The sequence below is a fragment of the Lineus longissimus genome, chromosome 12 (genome assembly GCF_910592395.1).
Source record: "Lineus longissimus chromosome 12, tnLinLong1.2, whole genome shotgun sequence".
NCBI classification, from domain to species: Eukaryota; Metazoa; Nemertea; class Pilidiophora; order Heteronemertea; family Lineidae; genus Lineus; species Lineus longissimus.
In genome coordinates this window covers 15,877,181-15,900,291 of record NC_088319.1, presented here as the reverse complement: position 1 = coordinate 15,900,291, position 23,111 = coordinate 15,877,181, and the positions used below count along the sequence as shown (strand labels likewise).

The 23,111-nt window shown below is 42.3% G+C and overlaps 3 protein-coding genes across 5 annotated transcripts in view; all 3 read left to right on the top strand.

Moving 5' to 3' along the window:
- The first annotated feature begins 545 nt into the window (after positions 1-545).
- Positions 546-12,294, top strand: LOC135496568 (DNA-directed RNA polymerase, mitochondrial-like). The gene is made up of 27 exons (XM_064785930.1): positions 546-640; positions 899-1,417; positions 1,669-2,372; positions 3,118-3,334; positions 3,746-3,859; positions 4,048-4,916; positions 5,200-5,328; positions 5,524-5,682; positions 5,848-6,024; positions 6,154-6,303; positions 6,616-6,861; positions 6,982-7,155; positions 7,277-7,395; positions 7,584-7,647; positions 7,855-7,990; positions 8,195-8,328; positions 8,639-8,739; positions 8,993-9,198; positions 9,407-9,597; positions 9,778-10,023; positions 10,152-10,229; positions 10,505-10,693; positions 10,923-11,080; positions 11,300-11,398; positions 11,546-11,710; positions 11,906-11,985; positions 12,101-12,294. The coding sequence occupies exons 2-27, from the start codon at positions 910-912 to the stop codon at positions 12,148-12,150; spliced, it is 5,463 nt and encodes a 1,820-aa protein (XP_064642000.1). The 5' UTR covers positions 546-640; positions 899-909; the 3' UTR covers positions 12,151-12,294.
- A 2,041-nt stretch (positions 12,295-14,335) lies between these two features.
- Positions 14,336-21,382, top strand: LOC135496701 (methylenetetrahydrofolate reductase (NADPH)-like). 2 transcript variants are annotated; one of them, XM_064786169.1, is made up of 11 exons: positions 14,336-14,399; positions 15,017-15,355; positions 15,656-15,894; positions 16,415-16,528; positions 16,712-16,905; positions 17,182-17,748; positions 17,963-18,145; positions 18,388-18,489; positions 18,745-18,867; positions 20,032-20,239; positions 20,534-21,382. In XM_064786169.1, the coding sequence occupies exons 2-11, from the start codon at positions 15,111-15,113 to the stop codon at positions 20,584-20,586; spliced, it is 2,028 nt and encodes a 675-aa protein (XP_064642239.1). In that variant the 5' UTR covers positions 14,336-14,399; positions 15,017-15,110; the 3' UTR covers positions 20,587-21,382. The 2 variants fall into 2 exon arrangements, with proteins under 2 accessions (XP_064642239.1, XP_064642240.1); XM_064786170.1 differs by lacking the exon at positions 20,534-21,382 and adding an exon at positions 19,507-19,586 and having other exon boundaries at positions 20,032-20,233.
- A 276-nt stretch (positions 21,383-21,658) lies between these two features.
- LOC135496646 (uncharacterized) overlaps positions 21,659-23,111 on the top strand; it is a 54,521-nt gene continuing 53,068 nt past the window's right edge. For both annotated transcript variants that reach the window (XM_064786073.1, XM_064786072.1), the window contains exons 1-2: positions 21,659-21,708; positions 21,845-22,232. In XM_064786073.1, the coding sequence (XP_064642143.1) occupies positions 21,897-22,232 (336 nt within the window). In that variant the 5' untranslated portion in view covers positions 21,659-21,708; positions 21,845-21,896. The remainder of the gene's footprint in view (positions 21,709-21,844; positions 22,233-23,111) is intronic.

Here is a 23,111-nt window from a genome sequence, read left to right as displayed (position 1 = left end):
CCCACACACACAACAGCAGGAATCGGTGGCACTATGTGCCACGGACTGCCTTCCCCAGCCAGTCCACGCCAACCAAAACAGTGCCAATTCAATTACAACAGTTTTCATTGTGATAGGGCCGAAGCGATCAGGATGAAGCGTGACAAAGGAACAATCACGTTTTTTCGTATTGGTCCCGACTGTCAGTCCTGCAATCGCTCCTCATGTCCCAATAAACTCACATTCACAGTGATCATATAATAATGAGTCACTAATGTCACAAAAAACGATTAGCCTTATGCTGTCTTCGGTACGTAATATCGAATTTAACATCTAGGCCTCACGTTGAATTTCTCAAATAGTGCAGAGACAGCAGGTCGCATGAGACTTGGCAACGCTGATCACTATTAACGACGCTTGGAGAATGCGAAATGCCAACTTGAATGGGTTCGTATTTTATAGCTACCTATCCTGAAGACGAGATTGGATCGTACATGGTTTAGGTTGGTCATGCATGTCATGTTAGTTGATAAAATAAATCCATGAAATCGGCGCCGATTTTGACTTAGTGATGTGTTAAAAGATCATCATAAAAAGCTTCTGTTTAATGTATATCTGGTCTTGATTGCCGTTGCTTAAAGTGTTGCAGATGAATACAAAGGTAAGGAGAACGTGAGCCTTTGCCTTTATTTAAATATCTGATCTGTGTGTCGCTGTCGGCAGACTTGAGTCGGAGTGTCGACGTACAACAATGCATACAGACACTGCTGACAGTCGGATACAATAATACTGCGAGTTAACCCCTATACAGGTACCTTTTTTGAGGATTAGGAAAGCAGTCTGGACTACTGATAGTGATATATATATACTGAGGCTCCAGTCTACAGTTCTTATCTTTGAACTCGTCTTGTTCTTTCAGAAACCATCAAGATGAGGATTGCTTGTTCCATCTGCACCGAGCACTATGAGTACTCCTCCGAGATCAGTGCCCTCCACTGCGGACACACGTTCCATCGGCACTGCCTCGAAAGGTGGTTGGGGACGGCTAGCACATGTCCACAGTGCCGCCAGCGGGTCACCACAAGCAAAACGATACACAAAATCTTCTTGGACAAGGCTGATGAAGGAGAAGTCACCGATCCTGGCGAGTTGAAAAACCAAGTTGATAATTATCGGTTACGTCTTGGCGAGAAGGACCAGGAAAAACGTGATTTGGTGGACAGAATTAAAATACGTGAAGAGAGCCTCGAGAATGTGCGCGAAGCTAAGACAAAGATTGAAGCCATGTATCGGGAAGAGCAGATTACTTGTAAATCATTACGGAAGCAGTTGGATTACTTTAAGAGTCAGCAACAGGAGGCAGTGCGGGCGAAAGATGAAGCCAGGACAATCAGGACATACATGCATAACTTGAAGCATGTGGAGACCGTTGTGAAAGGTACGTGTCACTGTCTAGTGTCAGGGTGTGCTTGATCATTGATGCACAGATTGACAGAACATAAAGAACACAAGGTGGGGCAAAATGAACTTATGACTGAATGACGACCAATCAATTACTGCACACTTGGCACTGTGTTGCGTCTTTTCGGAATACTTTCTTTCTGTAGGTTTTCTTTCCTCCTGTTGTAATGTATGCAACTTTCCTAATCATCAGTCTACCTTTATCTGGTCTGTTCCCTCTCCTTTCAGGTGTTGAATCTGAAGTCGAAAGCCTCGTCAAGCAATCAGGAGAAGGTCCAGCAGCCGTCAAGCAACTTTCAACTTACTGCATCGTCCTCAAACGTGAACTTGAAATGCTAAAGGAGTCGAAAAAAACACTTAAAGACAAAGTGGACAAACAGAATAAATTAAACGGTACGCAACAACGGGAGATACATTTCAAATCAGAGCGAATCAAACAGCTTGAACTTATGTTGAAGAAGGTACAAGTGCCAGAGACGCCTTCTACCCCAATGTCACCTTTGTGTACGCCTGCTAATACTCGGAATGGAGGATCACATCCTAGGCTTTCAGCTCCGACAGACAATGGCAGTTTCATTGAATTTGATCCCAATAAAAACGAGGAACTTTCGCCCATTCCGACTAGTGCTAAAAGAAAAGCGGAATGTGAGGAGTATGGGATGCAGTATATCAAAATTCGAAGTCTTGCGACAAACTGTCCGGCTAAGAAACTACGCTCGGAACCATTACAAGACGTTGCAACACCGCAGCACTTTAATATTCTAAAGAACATGCGCACAACAGACACTGCTAATTCAGGCAAGGTGAGAACAGGATACAACGGACTTGGTACGCATACAAAGTTCTTGAAAATGAGCCCACCCAAGGCGAGGACAATTGGAAAAAGTTTGATGAAACCAAAAGGCAAGCAGGCATCGCTTTCATCATTTTTTCCCAAATAGACACTTCGAACATTTAAATGACTGTGATTATGAATGTTCTGTGATTGATGAAGGACTGGACATTGTTCAGCTTAGTACAAAGACACAATGAGACAGGACACTGCCTGCCACATGACATACATGTACATGTAATTCTACTCTCATTCAAGCTGAATTTTTCATATTTTCTTGAATTATTTCATCCCTCATTATGTTTTATGCAATAAATATTATATGTGGTATAGAAAGTGTATGGACATTTTGTTACTTTTACTACTGTAAACTCAGTCAGGTGCTGTCAGGCACTAAAACCTCCGAGAGTGTACTGAATGTACTCCCATCCAAAATATCATGAAAGTATTGTACAAGTTTACTCCTAGCCGATTTTACAGTACTACATGACCTTTGTAGTTTATACATTGACGAGGCATTCTGATGTCTTCTTCCAACTTCTTATAATGGGTACTGATGAATTTGAGTGGCCAAACCCATCTTGGATGTCTTTCGTTCGTTATCCTAACGACAAAGTTATGACAAGGACATCAGTTTATTGATGGTATACTCTTGAGATCATGCTGGACGAACATAACCAACAGAAGGGTTTCCTAGCCTGGCTAGTCCCTGGACGTTGATAGTTAAAGATTCTATAAAAATGCGTTGTGCTGGAGGAGCTCGAGCACAGACAGCTGGCTACCTGTTCAAATAATGTCGTTCCGGATGACATTCCATATTTTATATTGCCTTGCCTGGTTGCGAGGTCGGACATGGTTTGGGTTGTTATTCTCGCAAAATCAACACGTGTCGGAAAAGGTCATTCGATTTTCATGATTTTGACATGTCTTATCTGCTGAAATTATCCAATATCAGTTCAAGCTTTATCCTTGGATCATCGTCATCGTGTTCTAGATATCCCATTGATCTACGACAGCTGTTTTCATGCCGATCCTGCATCGCTAACCGTGCTTTTCAGCCAGGTAACGACTTCTTTTTAGTCATTTAGTTCACCCTTGTCCCTTCTAAGTTCTTGTACTTTATAGTCGTAGTACGTTCCTGGCTGCTGGCTTATCTCACTGTTTAGCCCGATTATCCCGCTATAAACTAGGCTTCAGTGGCTTGTTGGTTAGCTAAGCCAGAGAGCTCATCATGACAGAGCAGAGGGCCTACTTACTTCGGGTGGGTTGCCTATCTTTGGCCTTCACAACTGGCCGGGTCCCCATCATCATCATGGGTGTGGGTCACAGGTGCCAGCCGGAGGTGTAAGGCGGTCAGACTGACTTCCGGAATTTCCCTTGATAGATTGCACCTCGGAGACATCGGACAATCCTAACCCATGAGTTGGTTTATGGCTCATAGTCCTGTCTCATTCTCAAGATGCTTTCTTGCAGCTCAACATTCTACATCCACATCTAAAGCTGACATCATCCATTCGTCAAAGAAAAAATGGCAGAAGAAGCAGAACAGTTTCAAGAGGGAGCTTGTCCACAGGGAAACGGTTCAGGGTATGTCATGTGATTAGGTTCTAGCAGTCAATAAGTGTATGGTCATTCTCTGTTATAACTGTGAACTTCTAGTCTTAGTTCATTCTCATGTCTCTCTGAATTGCCTGACGGGTGCCTAACTTGTCATTTAATTGGGCACATTGAATCCCAGTTGCATACGATTACGTTACTGAAATCTTGTCTTTCAGTTCTGGATGTTCATATGAGGGAGATGCAGAACATACAAAACAATCTTCAGCTGGGGACACACAGACGAAAAGCAGAGCTAGCTCCATCTTTTGGTGTCGATGACAAATCTAGAATAGTTCAAAATGATGAATTTTTGGCCACATTTTTCAAAGACAGGGAAAAAACCTCAAATGATGTGACAAATAATGTATCAGAAGAAGACTTTTCCAATAGTTTGAATAGTTTTAGAAAACAGTTCGGTTTGCCTGCTGTAGAAAATGTGCCTCTTTCCCAAGAGCCTCTGGCAGAGGAGGGTTTGGTGTCAGAAACTAGTTTTGTATCAGATAGACAACTTGATTTACATTCTGTGATAGAGAGCCCGCCACCTTTTGAGAGTTCGATGACACCTGAAGCATTTGAGGAGTTGGAAATTGAGACATTCACGTCATTGAATCCAGTGAAAAGTTTAAAAGTATCCAGTACCTCCAAAGCCATGGGCAAGGCGAAAAGAACTAAAAAAGCCAAAAGGAAAACTTTAGAAAAAGCAGACAAAACTTCCGAAATAAAGAAGAGCCCATCAATACCGGCTGATTCAAAGATCAGTACTATACCAGCATTTTCTGATCCGGTTCTTCAAGAGGAGTCACAGGTTTTAGAACCAGTAGTTGAAGACAACCACGATAAAGAGATTGCGGACAGGTTGGAATCGTTGCTCGATGGAAGTCATGGCAGTGACGTCAGGGACTTGCTGTTCAGTCTGCAGGCCAAGAGTAAACAGCGCGAACGAATGCTCAAGATCGACCCAGCTCAGATGGAAGTTGAAGGCAAGGTTTGGGCGTTCAATATAGAATTGAAGTCTTTTGTTGATGCCTGCCTTTATGCTGGCTTGGTAAGTTCTATTTTCAATATTTTTTCTTTATCATTTTTGGAGGAAATTGCAGTCGTTGTTGTAACCAATTACACCCAAATGTTACCCTAATTTACGCGTATACTTACTGTGGTGTTCTGCACTCTACATGGATTTGATAAACGAAATTGACCCTACAGCTTTTAAAAGACTAACTGTTAGTGATTTCAGTTGGCTGTCTCTATCTAAAACATCTTTATCTAGCGTTCGTTGCAATGCACTGAATGCGTACGTCCTAACGTCGCTGCATTCTTGTTTTCTACAGCACCTGAAAGCTCGATCTGCGATAATCTTTTGCAAGTTGTCGAGCATGTCGAAGAAAAAGTCCTACCAGTATTACAAGATCACTGACGTCTCTATCTTCAACATGATTATGCATGGCTATGCTAAACTGGTAAGTATTTTGCTTAAGGGCTGAAACAGTAGGCTTTCCAGACCTCTCAGTCGGAAGAACGTGAAAGCATCTTTGTTGTGAGAGACATTTCAGTAGTTAAAGCAGACATTTTGATTCCCTCGAAGCTACAGTGTAGTCCCTTTCCTGGGAGAGTCGAATTTTCCTGATTACACTGATGTCATTTTATATTTTCAGGGCCGTCTGGATGTGATTCGAAGCATGTTCAGCCACCTGAAGGAGAGCGGCCTTAAACCAACCATGCAGTCATTTACACCTAGCCTTGAATGTCTTGCACGACAGAAAAAGTTCCGTTCCGATATGGCCGAGAAAGTTATCAGAGATATTGAAAAACATGTGAGTGTTAGCCAAATGTTGTATTTCTCTTTCAAGAAAAAATGCCTCTAGAAAAACCTTTGAGTACGATTCATCCATCTCCGTGTTTCATCTTATTGAGAGGATTGTAACATTACGACCACTGTGCCTCCAATTTGATTTAATCTCTTGACTGTTGTCTTTCAGGGTTTCGTTCTTGCCGATGTTCTCCAGAATTGCGTCTTCACAGGAGATGAGAAAGATTTAGTCCTGAAAGCCATCTGGAAAGTACGACCGAACTTCAAACCATACCTGTCAGGCAGTTCGGAGAAGTATTCAGTCTCGTTGCTTGATGAGCTGAATAGAGAAAGGACCCCATCAGAGGTAAATAAAAGTTCATTCATCTTTTGAAGCAAGTCAGGTATCGCTGGTTTGCAAAAGTATTGATGATGTGTCAATTCTGTGATTAATGTTTAAAAAATTTGATTTGCACTGCTTTATTCAATCTTTTAGACAATTGAGATGAATCCTTACCAAGGTCCGGTCACAGTTGATGAACTAGTAAAGTGTCTAGATGCACAACTCAAACAGGAGCTGTCCGACTATGTCGAGGTGCCGTCCATCCAGGCAGCGGTACCACTGACAGAACACCTCAAAGACTGTGTAAGTTGTTGTGCACTGCAGCGGGACGTATCCTTTCAGTGCTGAGCATCCGCCACTTTCCCCATAGTGGAATATTAGGACCTAATCCATGACAATTAGAAGCGCTGTCCACAGTCATGGCTGTGATTTATGTGCCTGACAAGCACGACATGATAGTCACAAATTGAAGGTAAATCTGAACACACAAGGACAGGCAAATGTGGGATTTGGATCCATTTATCCAGTTACCGTAAGTGAGTGTTACACATTTCAAGCTGTTGGTAATTCGATAGTCTCTTGATGATGATGTTCTGAAATGATCTTGTATTCCAGCGAGAACGACTCGAGAAATGGAAAGCGACCAGCCGTGAAGCACTCCAGTGTGCCTTCGAAAGGAACCTGAGGTTCATGAAGCAGCGCGTCGACGGCCAGTCGCTCCTCTCCCTCTATCCGTACCTGAAAGTCCTCGATACGAGTCAGTACGTAGACCTCATGGCTCATGAGATCAACCACTTGGCTACCGACTCGGAGAACTACAGTCCGTCTTTGAGTAATCTCTGGCTCAAACTTGGTCAGAAGGTAGGTACCAGAGTTTAAATCTTTCACTGCCAGAACAATGATTTGTCTGTTGAACTTGTCAAAAAGCAAGTACGTTTTACCAAATTCAAAAATAATTGCAGTGGAGTATTTCTGCTTCAGGTGCTGAACAAATACATCATTGTGGATAAGATCCGGAACAAGCACGTCAAGAAGATAACGGACCTTTATAAGCAGTATGCCACACTCTATACATCTGACGATATGGGCTCATTCAAGAACCATCGAGAGATGTGGCAGCACCTTGATGCCCAGATGACCGATGGACCGTGTTTGGTAAGTTACATTTTGAGAAAAAGTGTGAACTATAACTTCAATAGGTTTAGTAATGGTTACATCAGAAATTATTGATCAAAATCTTCTAGTGAAAGTTCATCTTGTTTTTTCTTACCTCCAGGACATAGAAGAGAAGCAATGGCCACATAGTGTGCTGCGCGGAGTCGGCAAGTTCCTCTATGACATCATCCTGTACGAGACGAAGATTGACATGGGTGCGTCAGGTGATGGCGAAGAAAGGTACATATCTTATTTTGGTATTGATGGACTCACGTTCTAGTGGGCTACTCATCACTCACTGCCCGTTTTGCGTTGATGTTCACACCAAAGAAGGAAAATTTGTTTGAGAAAGTAAGCTCTTGCTGTTGAGTCCTTCATGTATCGCACTTTTTATCATCTACTCTCACTGACTGCTTGATTTGTTTCAGAAAACTTCCAGCGTTTTATACCATCTACCGGACGTATGGAGCTCAACAAAAACAAGAGGTCAAGGTGAGAGTTTAGGAGTAGTTGTCCCCCCCCCCTTGACGTATTCAACAAAGCACTGTGTTGTGTTGAGGGAGGAAAGTTTTTACCTAAGCTGTGGATTCTCAGTTATGCTCCACTCCACAAATGAGTGGTTGTGGTCAATGTTTGAACATTTGGTAATGTGTCAGTTCCCCTGGTTTGTGATGCTCATAATCTTTATTCTTTTTCCAGCCCCATCCGTCTCTGGTGCGTTTGTTTGAGAATGCCAACCTACGTGATCTACAGTTCAACATGTTAGAGGTCCCGATGGTCGTCCCGCCTGTGCCATGGGGCTCTGTGCGCTATGGTGGTAGTCTGCTTGCTTCAAGTAAGTAACGCTTCAAGCAATGTCCTTGTTATCCCAAATTCATGATTCTATGTACTGGAAGGTAAAAGTTTGGTTTGTGACACAATTGAGCTTCTGTAGTGCTGGTCTGGATACAATTTAGGTTGATGTTACCGTAAGCCAATGTGAAGTATTCAACGTGGCTGTCCGAATGCATTCATGCTCCTTCATATTTATGGTTTGCAGCCAAAATCATCCGTCTTCCTGAGGAAGCTATCCAGCAGAAAGAACTCCTTCACTCCATGCCACAGAGCCAGCTGTACCCAGTGTTTGATGCACTCAATACACTCAGCTCATGTGCATGGATTATAAATAAACCTGTAAGTTTAGTGCCAGAGTCCGCTGGGGATCAGTTGAATGACAAGCCATCCTTTTAGATTGCTCAGATTCATACCGAAAGTCTTTCTGCAGTGCATCAAACTTATATCTTTCTTGTTGTTGTCATAGACAGTTTTGGAGGTGAAGTACCAGGAGTTCTTTTGTAGGGCTGACAGTGCAATGTATATCAGTTCCTCTGAAGGGGATGCAGCAGAAAATGGCTGCAACTTCAGTGGGAAGTATTCCAGGGCAACACTTTGAATCATTTTGTGTGGATTCATTTTGTCATGATTGCCTTCATTTTCTCCTCAGGTATTGGACGTTGTGATCAGCATCTTCAACAACAAGGGTGACATGTCGGTGGACATACCTGCCCCGGTGTCCGAGTGCCCTCCTTTACCAACGATAACACAGTAAGTCCTGAGCTACTTGTAGTTATTGGATTTGGGGAGTCGGGGAGTTTGAACACCCCAGTGGACATGCATAGTGCACCTTTAGGATTCCAATCTACTACAAGGTTTTATATCAGAGTTTTCCTTCTCCTAGACTGATTGTCCACCAAAGCGAAGTAGGCCAGTCTCCCTCAGACTGGTGTAAACAAAAAGAATAAAAATTACCTTGAGTGGCCCATTTGTTGATGAATAGTATTGACGTCGTTTGTTTTAGTGAGATGGAGAAGGAAGAGAGGTCAAAGGTCATCAGAGAGCGTATTCGCCTGAAGCAACAACGATCTGAGATGTACAGTCTGTGGTGTAACGAACTCTACCGCCTGTCCATTGCTAATCGGTACCGGGATGAAGTGTTCTGGTTCCCTCATAACATGGATTTCAGGGGCAGAGTTTATCCCACTCCTCCTCATTTTAATCATTTGGGTAAGATCTCCAAACAGTTCCAGTCAGATCTATGGAAATAGCTACCTGGCCATGGGGCATAGAATACTTGAGTCCATTCTGTCTGCCATTGTACATGTACTCAATATTTACTCATGAAGACAAAGTTTAAATTCTCTAACATGTTATATGACAATTGGAATGGCATAAACATTTGTAATGTAAATAGCATCTATCTGATTTGTTCCAGGGAGTGATGTTGTGCGCAGTATGCTACTGTTCGCCAAGGGAAAGCCCCTGGGAGAGGAGGGTCTGGATTGGTTAAAGATTCACTTGGTCAATCTGACGGGTATGAAGAAACGATGCTCTAACGCCGAGAGGCTTCAGTATGCTAATGATTCCATGCAGGATATTCTCGATACTGCTGATAGTCCACTTACTGTAAGTACTCTTTCCCTAACTTTTTTCCTATGAGTGTGGGTTGGACACCTTTTGTTTTTGGAAAAGCCTTGAAGTCTGTCTTGGGCCATCACAACTTTATATGCTTCTCGCTTGGTTTGTGCCTTTAGATTGACCTTGTATATGCACCACCTAATTCAACACAACAATTGTGATTTCCAGGGCAAACAGTGGTGGAGACAGTCCGACGAACCCTGGCAGACGTTAGCCTGCTGCATGGAGGTCGCCCAAGCCGTCCGGTCACCTGACCCCACCAAGTACATCTGCCACTTCCCAGTTCATCAAGATGGCTCCTGTAATGGCCTCCAACATTATGCTGCTTTGGGTCGGGACCGGGCCGGTGCGGAGTCAGTCAATTTGTTCCCATTTGAAAAGCCTTCCGATGTGTACAGTGATGTAGTGGATATGGTAAGTTTGTGTACTTGTTGAAAATGAACTTTGTACAGACCACATTCCTATATTCCAAATTGAGGAAAGTGACTCCAGAACCATGCAATGAGTGTAATGATCTCTTTCACTTTCTTGTTTAACTTCAGGTTGAACGAGAGAGACTCAAAGATGCAGCAGACGGCTTGGAGATCGCTAAAATACTCGAAGGATTCGTGGCGAGAAAGGTAATGTACATTGTGTGTTTCCAACAGACTCATGGGAGATAACTGCACCCACCCACAACCAGGCTATTTGTATCTTATGATTCAAGTTGTTTGGGGGGTGTGCCAAGTTTTTATTCAAATCAGGTCATCAGGTCCTATGTCTATTCTTGATCTTTGTTACAATAATTAAGGGCCAGATGGTCCTTTTGGATTGACTTGACAATCAGGAAATGAAAAACAAACTGCTCTGTCTGAAAAGAGCGGCCTGTGGAATAATTTCTGGACTTCTATTTCAGGTTATAAAGCAGACTGTGATGACGACCGTGTACGGAGTTACACGGTATGGTGCTAAATATCAGATTTTACGTCAGCTCAAATATATCGATGAGTTTCCTCGAGAGCATGCGTGGACAGCGAGTGTTTACCTGACGGACAAGACCTTCTACTGCCTGAGAGAGATGTTCAGTGCTACGAAAGAAATCCAGGTGAGAAGATAGCTTCATATTTTACCTTTTAGATGATGATGTTTATCATTGTTCAGTCTTATAGTCTCAAGAGTTGAGAGTTACCCATCATCATTGTGAACCAAATCAAACACAGTTCTAACCCATAACTGGAGCACATCCTTGTAAAGAGTCAAGTGCCTGAAAACCATCAGGGGCAGGCCTGGAGTACATCATATTTGTAAATTTCACATGTGTCATCAAATTTCAGGATTGGTTTGTGATGTGCGCTCAACTGATATCTAAGATTAGTAACAAGCCGGTTCAGTGGTTGACACCTCTTGGCCTTCCGGTCATCCAGCCCTACCACAGAACAGTCAAGATGAATAAATATGGTGCTTTCATGGAGGATAAACATAACATGTTTCAGTAAGTCTAGTCAGTGTTGATATTTCTTCTGTATTTACATGCAAGTGATATCCAAGATCAACACGGAATTAGTTTGTTCAAGGCCAGGTTAGAGGAGCTGTTGAGGGTTACTGGCATATGGGTTGAAGCTTTCCAGCCACCTATCACAATATCCTGTTGTCATTGTCACCACAGATGGCCTTTCCTGAGATTCTGCATGTGTATTTTTCATCTTTTCAGGAAGCCAAATGCTCAAAAACAAAAGAATGGTTTCCCTCCAAACTACATCCATTCCCTGGACTCGACACACATGATGTTGACTGCTCTTTACTGTTTGAGGTAAGAACTATAAATGGTATCATGGCTCATTTCATTTCAATTGCCTTCTTGAATAAACACATTTACCTGGCTATACCAGAACAAGGAGTTGATCCCACACTAGGTAAATGTACATGTATAACCTGCTTTGGTATTTTCACATTTCAGAGCCGGCATCACGTATGTGTCTGTTCACGATTGCTATTGGACGCACCCCTGTGATGTTGATGTTATGAACAAGATCTGCCGAGAACAGTTCGTCCGGCTTCATCAGCAACCAGTTCTGGAGAATTTATCTGACTTCATGATACAGAATTACGCCATCCCGGAAAGGTATGCCTGCTGAATTAGTAACTTCCACAGTAGTTTAAGACTCAACGTACTTTGAAGTTTAAGACTCATCCGAGCCTTAACAAGGCTGTGGGATGGGACAAGCTATTGTTGTTACAAAATCTGAATGCAGAAGAAGAATCTGAATGCAGATGAACTGAATATTGATTATGTTTAACTTGTTCTTCTATGTTGCAGTGTCCTAGAGAAGGATGATGGTAAACTTGCCTTGTCAATGAAGTTATTAAATGCTGCTCTGGCTAAAGTCCCTCAAAGAGGTGAGAGTTGCACACAATACATATCATTTTCTCGCAGTTACTCACTCTATGATTGTTTTTTTTGTGCTAGAGTGATTCCATTCCATTCCGTTCCTGATTTTCCTTTTCTTTTCAGGTTCCTTTGACCTCGAGAACGTCCTCAAGTCAACATATTTCTTCAGTTAATCTCAAGAAGACTCAAGTGACACTTACAGCTGTTGAAACAAAAATTTTCTAACATCTTGAACCAGATGTGCTGATGTATTGTAATCTTTGATTTTTGTTGCACATTTCTGTATTCCTAATAAATTCTACCGGTATTAAAAATAATATATTTTTCTGTTTGTTCCAAATTGGGAAAGATTTAGTTGACCTTGGTAATTGTCCCTTGGAAAAGAAATCTGCATAAGCATTCGGCTTCTCGACATCAAAATATACTGGAGGAAGACCATACACATGAGGCAGTATCGAAAGACAAGTCTCATTGCAGAGAAACATATTCATACTGGAGGAAGCCCATTCACATGTTACAAGTCTCATTGTATATTCATACTCAATATGATATCTGACAGGACTATCCCTTGGATCTTGGAGATGGGCTATTGTTATTGTCCTTTCTGTAGGTAGGCCTATGTTGCAGGCAGCATAACTCAAATATCTAAAATCTAAATAACAAGGGAAAAGAAACGCATTATTAAAAAATAAAATATAAAGTGAAAAAGAAACATGTTGTCCACAACCGGATTCGAACTCGCGACCTTTGGATCGAACATCGTATTCTGCCATTTCTGACGAGCGCTCTACCAACTGCTCTAATGTTTCTAAGACGTCTGACGTCATGTATTTGTCGAAGTCTGATTGGCTGAAAGTCCCTGTACAAATGTACAATGTACTGCCCGAAAGGTTCAGAAAAAAAAAATTCGCCAGCTGCTTGTGTCATTCTCCTGGTGGGGACTTACAGAACCTGTTGGCTGTGGTAAACGAGAAGTCTCCGGTCTTTCACAGCCGGCGGCCGCCGACCCGGACTCCGTTACACCAACGGACCGATTAACTCTGATGGTTCAGAATGGGTGTTATGTATGACTTGGGCCCATGTCTTTCATGACGTCGGCCCCTGTCCCTCACAACCTGTTGCTGGATAAGGCATCCAAGGGCAATCCAACGATGGCTGAAGCTTTTATAATAAGCCTGGCAAGATTGGATCACTCATTTTTACTTCGTCTTACCCAGGAGACAGGAGTGTTTAATGGACAACCCATTAAGTGACCCGACCGAATTAAGTTTGATATCATGCTATCAAAGTTGGGAATTGTATTCTGTTTCGAATGATTGCATCGAAACTGAGCGCCCTACGAACGACGAACTACAAAGTACGAATGTCTGTCGAGTCATCAAGTCCTCTATCTGCTAATTGATTTACACGACACTGAACCATATTTTATACTTGGTTGTAGAAGGAATTGGGGAAATTATTTTTTAAAAATCGTCGATAAAATGCATTTACAGTGCCTATGCTTGGTCATCCGGCAGATCCACTTCTGTGGCTGGAATTGTCGAGCCAGACACTGTTTGTGATAGACCAGGGAGTGTACCTCCTGTTTCACCAGCTATAGGTTGTGAGAGACGATGGACAACGTCATGAAAGACAGGGGACCAAATTTTATCAGTGGGCTGTTTCACCTGCTACACCAGACACCGGTTGTGACAAGGGACTGTACCTCCTGTTTCACCAGCTATAGGTTGTGAGAGACGAATGACAACGTCATGAAAGAGAGTGGACCAAATTTTATCAGTGGACTATTTCACCTGCTACACCAGACAACGGTTGTGATCGACCAAGGACAGTGCCGTTCTATCCAATATTCCTGGGGCTGTTGGAGAGGTTTCTTGTCTAAACAGTGCCATTCTGCCCCCTCTAAGGCATAATTGTTGGTAACTAATGAATTGACTGCGAAACAATGAAAGCAGGTTAAACACAAAGTGTTAATTCTTCAGTTTGGGGTTTGGTGGAGAAAACTAATCTTACATGAGTCCCAAAATTCCCAAGATTTGCTCAACTTAGAATCGTTCAAAAGTCTTGAAATTAACAGACGTGTTGTATGTAAACAGTACAAATATAAATATTCTGATGATAAAAACACTATATTTTGGCAGCATTTTCCGCAAGTCGGTAAAGGTCGGGGTAGGTCGGGAATTAGTATAACCGAGCAAATTGAGTCCAAACTATGACAGTCAATTAGACAGACCCATGAGTGCGGAAATCCAAACCGAGCTTACGGATATTCTCATTGGTTTAGGCTGACGCGCACCTGTAAGGCTAAGCGTGATAGGTTACAATACTCTATATAAACTCTGGCTTCCATGGATCGGCCTCTATTGTATTACAAACTATCATCGAAGTGTGTTCTGTGCCTGCGGTCCAAGGACCACAACAGGTAAACATTGATTATTTTGTGAGAACTTGATGGTTTTCCAAGCAATGCATCAGTTTATCGAGAAGAGTTTCTAGCTTCATTTTGCTACAACTCAGGAAGGGTTTCATGGCGTAGATGAGAAATCTACCGGCAAGATTTGATCTGTCAAACCTGGACTGGATTGTTTACAAACAAAACATTTCTAGATCCTGGAAATGATTGTACATGATCAGTGCTGTCACTGCATGCATATTATCATCAAGTCATTGGTCAGGCTAGGCTCGGTGGTTGAGCAATTCCACTCTCCTTGTCTGTTGCATGCAGGCGAGCTTTTTATTGCACTCGCACTTAGGCTAGCAGATTGAATGTGACTGCTGATTTATGGCATTATGGCAATGCCAGTTGGTGTCGTGTCGGTGACGATCTTCACGATGCTGCTTTCATCATCATGTCAGTTGTCGTACTCCACTGTCACGTCAGAAAACCTAAACGCTGTGGTTTTTTTTGGGTATTCATCCCTTCCCGTTCCAGTTCAGTTGAGTAGGCCTCAGTTGAAAAACAGATGACTGACACTCCGACTCTTCCCTCGGAGTCTGACCCTGGTAATGATTCTAAATCTTTCTTTCTCTTTTTTCCAGCTTTTCCTGTTCTTGGAAACAATTCTTTCAATACTATATGCATCAATATATGCGTCGTCTTTGTCTCTTTGCTGTGTACGGATAAGTCGAAAAAATGCCTGAGGATTTTCAAAGTGGTTCATGTTCTGTGGAAATTCCGCGGAAGAACAGTTTGAACAGTTTGAAGAATGGAGGTGGTGATAACTCCTCTTCGCCACGCTCTTCATCGCCGGCATTGGGTGGCCGTTACGTCAGCCTCATCGACCGAATAAACTGCCGTATTGATTCAAGAGACAGGTTCTTCTCACTCGAGTTCTTCCCGCCGAGAACTGCTAATGGGGCAGTGAATCTTATTGCAAGGTGAGTCGACTGAAAACTAGATGGTTTATTGTCAGATTAGAAATGAAGTACCAAAAGATATAGAAGCAAAGTTGTCCGATTATTACGCTTTATTTTGGTCCCATTATTGGCATTAGATCTGTCTCCATAACTTTGCTGCCAGGCTTTTAGCTTTGGTTGGTGAATCAATGAGTCCATTGGTTGTGACAATGTGCATATCATGCCCATAGAATAGAAGTTAAGCTCAACAAAAAATGTAGTAGACCAGTTTTATACAAGTACTTTTTTGTACAATTGACAAATTTTACTGTTCCTCTCCAGATTTGATCGAATGGCTATAGGCCAGCCTCTCTTCTGTGACATCACCTGGCATCCAGCGGGTGATCCAGGATCAGACAAGCCGACGAGCTCAACCATGATTGCAAACACCATGTTGAACTACTGCGGCATCGAGACAATGCTTCACATGACCTGCTGCAACATGACAAAGGCCGAGATTACTGCATACCTTGAGAAGGCCAAGGACCTGGGCATCAGGAACATCCTTGCCTTGAGAGGAGGTAGGTTTGGTCCATGGTAATAAAGAGCGAGGGTTGTTGCCAGAGGACCTGTTACGACTTGTCCAAAGTGTTGATCTTAAACATGATGGGATACTTGGGCTGTTCTTTGACAGAACTCAAGACCCAACCAAAAGTCACTGGCTGTGTAGAAACAGAACCCTGGAGAGTGCTTCAAGTTTGTGCAGAAACCAAAGTTCGTCTCTTGACAAGGACAAAGAAAGACTTGTGACCTTTTCTAATTGAGCCACTTGACCTATGGTTTGTACGTACCTGATGTTGGACTTGGACTGATCTGGCCCATTAAAATGTCTGGTTCACCTAACAGGTGAGGTCATAAAATTTTCCTTGTTTCTGGGTCAAGACCTTATCTACATTTGCTGACATTAGTATTTCCCAACCCTGGTGATTGTGACGTGCAAGTTCTTCAAAAATGTCAAAAAGCTAAGAAATTTAAAATTTTTGATGAAATAAAATTTGAAAAATAATGATGAAATAGCTAATACTGCCATGTCCTTTTCAGATCCGCCTGTTGATGAAGAATGGAAGCCGAACCCAGAAGGTTTCGACTATGCCACCGACCTTGTCCGACACATGAGAGAAGTGTACGGGGATTTCTTCACCATCTGTGTTGCAGGTTGGTATATTGACTTGCTTTCAACTCTTTGGTTGATTTGAAGCCAAGTGGCAAATGAAGTGCTCTTTATGCTGTTCCTCAACTATAACTGAAGGCCAAGTTCCAGTGCAACGACAAAAAGCAAAAAAGTGGTCTTGCTTGCATGGTTTGGTCCCCATAGCTTATCTTGTCTATGTGTTTCAGGTTATCCCACAGGCCACCCTGACTGTGCCTCCTATGAAGAGGACCTCCAGCACCTGAAGGAGAAAGTGGACGCTGGTGCCGATTTTATCATAACCCAGCTATTCTTCAAGGCCGAGACATTCATCAAGTTTGTTAAAGATTGTCGGAAGATTGGAATTAAGTGCCCAATTATGCCTGGGATCTTGCCAATTCAGGTAAAAAAGATTAGAAAGCTGACTTCAAACTTGCATAAGCTGTAGTAGGTCATCTCCAGATTTCATAACCCAAACCGTGGCCGAGATGATCTTCCATTGGCAGTGGAGTGCAAACAAGCAGTCCCTTGTCTTTGGGTAAATTTGGTAGTTGATTGCAGGTCGTTATGATCACCAATTCTTGTTACAGGCACATGTGACGACCACCACACACTAGTGCCAACTTGATCCCAGGTCGTGGCTTGTTGGAGGGTGCTAAATCTTATCCGTTTCTTCCAGGCCTACCAGTCGCTGAAACACATCTGCAAACTCTCCAAGCTGGACGTGCCCGATGAGGTCATCAGTGCCATTGAGCCAATCAAAGACAACGATGAAGCGATCCGTAACTACGGAGTGGACCAAGCTGTGAAAATGTGTCGCGAAATGTTTGCCAGTGGTGTAGTCCATGGTCTCCATTTCTACACCCTGAATCGAGAAATTGCAACCATCAGTATTTTGAAACAGATTGGGTTATGGACTGAGGAGGTTCAGCGTCCACTGCCATGGAAACAAACTGCCAATCACATGCGTAGCTGTGAAGAAGTCCGTCCAATATTCTGGGGTGCTAGACCGAAGAGTTACGTTTACCGGACATCCCATTGGGATGAATATCCTAACGGACGTTGGGGGAATTCGGCCTCGGCCGCGTTTGGAGAACTGAAAGACTATTACCTGTTTTACTTGAAGAGTAAGACACCGAAAGAGGACCAGCTAAAGATGTGGGGATATGAGCTTACCTGTGAGCAGGATGTTTGGGACGTATTTTATAACTTTGTCACCAAGGACAAGAACAAGAATGGAGTGAAGGTAAATATTTAATGAAATGATGCTCCATATTTGGAGTGTCATAAAAACTCGTCGCTCTCTGCAGGGAAAGGTTTCATGGTGCTGTTATGCGGTAAGATGACATTTTGTTGGTGCGATCGGACATCATTCTATGTATTTAAACTGAAAGGAGATTTCTCTTGAAAGCAAGGCCAGCCTTGTTTATTTGACTTTAATTCTTTTCACCTCTCACCAGGTCAAGACTATCCCATGGTGCGATGATGACTTGGCATTGGAGACGCAACCAATAGTGGATCGCCTGGCATCGATCAACAAACGTGGTGTGTTGACAATCAATTCGCAACCAAACGTGAGCTGTCTGCCATCGTCTGATCCCATCCATGGCTGGGGCAGTCCTGGGGGTTACGTCTTCCAGAAGGTGAGTTTGAATGCCCTCCGTTCTGTACAGCTAATCAAAATTATATTTTGTGACATGCACAATCGTGGTTCCAGTGTTGGTGTTTGAAAATCTTCTCGGGCCCACCCTTCCCCTATCCGCTGGACTTCGATGGACTGTGAACAATTGCAACTTGTCTGCTCTTTGGCTCTCTGACCTACGGTGTTTGGACGGCTTTTCAGCACTATTAAGATATTTCAAAGTTTCTTCCTTCTTGACTTCAGGCATATTTGGAGTTCTTCACTTCCAAAGAAAACGTTGATCATTTGAAAGAGGTGCTGAAGAAATATGGCGACCGCATCAACTATCATATAATCAACTACAATGTAAGTGAAACACAGTGCACTGTATAAATCTGGTGAACCTTTGAGAAAAGATTTGAGGGAAACGTTTGAGGCATGCTTTCGGCAAATTCTTCAAGAGACAGCTGTCATGATGCTGTATTCTTTTTCTCATCATGCCTGCATGGCGCAACAAACAGTTACTGACACCCTACTAGAAATATATTTTTCTAGTACTCGAGCTTCAATGCCTGCTGTACTGATATTGGCGATATTTATTCCGAGATTCTGCTTTTCTAGGCAGAGGTAGACTACTCAAACTGTGACGAGATGCAACCCCTGGCGGTGACGTGGGGCGTCTTCCCGGGCAAGGAGATCATGCAGCCGACAGTGGTCGATCCAATTGCTTTCAAGTTCTGGAAGGTAAAGCGGTTTTTTAAATGCTTTTCTAATGCTTACAACCTGAATATTCACGTCAGTTAGCTCTACACATCAAGTCTTCCCTGACTTTAGAATGTGTTAGGCCAACAAATTTTAAAACTGTGCCACTTAAGTTCTGTCACACTAATTAACTGCATGCTCTAGTCCAAGAAAAAGATGCCAAGTTATATTGTCTTTGCTGCCAAACTTTCTAACTCGCCACTCGGGAGGTCCATCTGAGAGGAGAGGTGGAGGGTGCGCAGTGAAGGCTGTTATGGCTTGGCTCTTGGTCGCTATACTAATAATCTATTCTTTCCCTGCTTTGCCAATCATTCTTTTTACCATTCTTTTGAGTGCTTTTTCAGTTGGAATGTCTTTGCTTGGTCACCATCTAACTCTTCCCATTCTGGCTGTCCGCCTGATGGAGAATTTGGGGTTGTGCCCTTATTTTCGCTTTCGGTAACCAATCTTCACTCGAATACTTTGCAAAATTAGATTTTCATAGAGGGTGTTGGGTTTAGAAACAGTTACACCTGCTGCAAGGGGCTTAACAAGGAGTCATGTTGATTGATTTTCTCCACATGTATCTTAGTCTTCAATAGTTTTAGTTCCCCACTCGCATTATATTTGTTACTACTACAGATTGTTGCCTGTGTCTGGGAAGTCGAGCCGAAGCTTTTGGAGTGCCGAGAACCAGCGGCCAGCGATCGTCGAGTTTTTCAGTAATTATGTTGGGTTTACGTGATGCATTGTCGAAGGCCAGGGGGAGTACATGGCCCCTCTTCTGGTTTTCACTCCACAATCTAATCTATAAAGAAAATTATTGTGTGTTTGTCTAACCAAATGAATACTCAATGACTTCCTTCAATGTGTTTGTATCATGTATGCACTATCAGTAGGGGACAAGTTGCCTCTTGCTTCTGAGGTCCATGGCAGCTTGATGGTAACTTTACCCTACTCGAATAGAGATATATTTTCATTATTGAAAATTATTTCATGATCGTTATTTGAATTGGAGAATCACTCACATTGAAGGAAAAGGCTTCACCATTTTATGATTTTTAATCGAGTTTGAAGAGGTTTAGGTTGTGTTTGTTTACGAGTCTGTCATGAAATGTTATGGATCGGTAATTAGATTTCACCGATGTGTACGTTTTGTTATTCCAGGACGAGGCATTTGGACTCTGGCGAGAGCAGTGGGCAACGTTATACCCCGAGGGCTCGTCGTCAAGGGACCTGATCCATGGCATCATCAACAACTATTACTTGGTCAATCTGGTTGACAACGACTTCCCCAACGAATGTTGTCTGTGGAACGTTGTCGGGGAAATGTTGAAGCTTCGCGAGCAGGATTTGAGGAACCGTTCCAATTCTGGTGTGTATGGTTCATCATACTTGCAGTGAAACTTTAAACTAAAAGAACCTCCTGAATTCAACCAAGGTTCTTTGTAGCAATTAACCTCTGTAATGTTGTCATGTCGTGTCATCTGAAGAAACAGTTTGTAAATCTCTTAGCGGACAGCTCTGTAAGCAGGATGCCCTCTATATAGAACACTGAATTTGATCATTTTCATTCAGCAACTCTCGGTCCCAAGGGTGTCCTTGATAGATTCTCTTGAATCTGCCCAGTGAAATCTTGAGTATCAAAGTCCCCTTCTCTTCTTTCCAGAGCCGATCCCTGAAGACGTTGATATGGAAACTGCCCAGCAATCGCATTCATGAACAAGAGACTCAACATGACGTGGAAAATGTGGTGCTTGTCCATGTCATATAAGCATAGAGAACTGGCATTTGACTTTCATGATATTATTCTCAGTGTGCCACAGTTCAGAGAAAAATCTGATGATGTTTAAGTTTTTGATTTTACCTGAGTTGGTCTGCAATTATTTTGTACTCTGCTTTAGGCATAAACCTGTCTATCTATACCCTTTGCGCAAGAGATTATTTGACATAGGTGCCTTGTGTTTATTTGGCTACCCCGTTTCAAGGACCGATGATTTGTCTTGTTCACATGTATTGATGCGGGTAACCCATATATTGATGGACAGAGGACCAATGTATAATGGGACCTTGTTTGGACATAGTGTATTTATATATTGTTTGCTCATTTTAGGGCCATCATCAGTATAACTATGAAATAATTGTATTGCTTGGAGTTTCTTCGTGTCATCGGTGAGAGGGGTTGTATTTTGTCTATATATTGTCGAATGCATGTTTGTGGAACAAACACATGTATAGTAGGACCATGATGAATGAATATTGTTTCTCTGCCACATGTATAATTTCAGGCTATTGCTACATGTTGCTATTTAGAATTATTTACTGGTTAGTTCATTGATTGTAATAATGAGTTCTATATAACTGCTCTGTAATTCTCAAGAATACAGTTGTTTTTAAGTCAATTGTCAATTGAATGATTGTATAACAAAGGCATTATTATTTTACAAGTATTGTCTTCTGGTATTATAATACTGTAGTATTTGTGAGGAGAATAATAAAAGAGATGAATTTGCCACGACACGAACGTTTTGTATTGTTTGTTGATGTAGGCTATTTGTATCACTCCAGTCCCCTTGTGTTTGCTTGAAAAAATAAATCATAGATGGCAGCACTAAATTTATAACTTTATTCTGGGATATAGATTTACATTACACCGGTTTTCCGGTAAAGATTTTTCCGGTTCCTGTTTTAGAAAGATCTTTTGCGTCTGCTAGAAAGTTTGTAACGGCTGTTCTGATTGGTTTGTGCTTGTAGGCTAAACTAATCAAGACTGCCGACACGGGCCGTTCAAGGAAGTAAAGCACTGTTTTGACATTTCCAAGGCGCCCGCTTCAAAACAAACTGGTAAGTTAATGGTCTTTGTCAATAAAATGTTAATAAGATTAAGTGATTAGTACACGTGTTAGCAAGATAAGTCATCCTTGACTGTCAAGATTTCCTGATATTTCATTGTCCTAAAGAGATGCGGTTGTTTTGGCAGGGTGCAAGAACATGTCCGTGATTGTGACTTTGTCCCACTAACTTGCAAGAAAATGGCCGACACAGGGACAGGCCACATCGAGCATGGCGAAACTCCACCAACATGTGAAACCTGCGAAAGTGACTCTGAAATTGCATCCGTCGCGGAGAGCTTAGAATTAGGTGATGCTGACTCCGATACGACAACTCAGTCCAGCCAGAGTATCCAAGATGCTCCTAAAAAATCTAAAAAGAAGTCCGCTAAAAAGACGTCTTCGTCAACTAAGAAGAAAAAGGTGAAGAAGAAAAAGGACAGTTCATTTGTGGTGGATTTTAGCAGCACCCAGGATTCTAAGTCTTCCAAAGACAACCTGCAACAAGCTTTCCAGAAGTACAGAAAATCCAAACAGGTAAATATCAGAACCTAGCCCTAGGGCAGGCCTAACTGTCTTACTATAGTATACGTCTTCGGTCTCGGGACAAAGACGATGGCACGAAAATGAAAATATCGTAATGATATTGAATCCCTGTCAACGCTATCTACTACGTATTGGCCTGTCACATGTTTTAAAATCCGGTCTATTGTACAGGTGCCCCTAAATAGCGTTGACGAGGCCCATGTCCTTAACTCTCTGAAAGTGAAAGGGATGTCACAACCACGAAATATAAGTGTATCATTGTGTCCAAAGTTTGATTCTGAAGCTGTCCTTCTATGCTTTTTCTTTCAGCGCTTGCAGGTGAATAAATAAATGAAAGCCTATGGTGTGTGTGCCCTGGTTTGTTTGTTTTGGTATACTAAACTAATCCAGCCAGGAAAAATGTTTGTCTTCATATCAATCATCATATATGAGACAACCATCACAAAAAGCCTGATGGCCAATTCAAAACTGGCTTCTTTTGGGCAAAGCTTGAAAACTGAGGCAGAAAATGCATTCAATAAAATTGGATAATTTTATCTTGTTTGATATTCATATGCATCATCCAGACCATGCTATTTCTAATGCAGCCACTGAACCAGTGACAGTGTCAGTCAGAACTATTCTGTTTCACGTTTGATTCTGTTCACTTCACTTCAGTTTCAATAACTTGAAATTCGATTTCAGTAGGTTGTTCGGCACAAGTCCATGTATCATTGCCCAAGCTATAGGCCTGCTATCAACACATGTTTTAGAAAGTCAATTAAGCTTTGAAATAGTATGACAAGGACAGCTGTGCAACCGGTAAATCCAGAAATTGATATGTTAGACACGGGCCTATGTCATGGGAATACTGTGCTTAGCCTAACACAA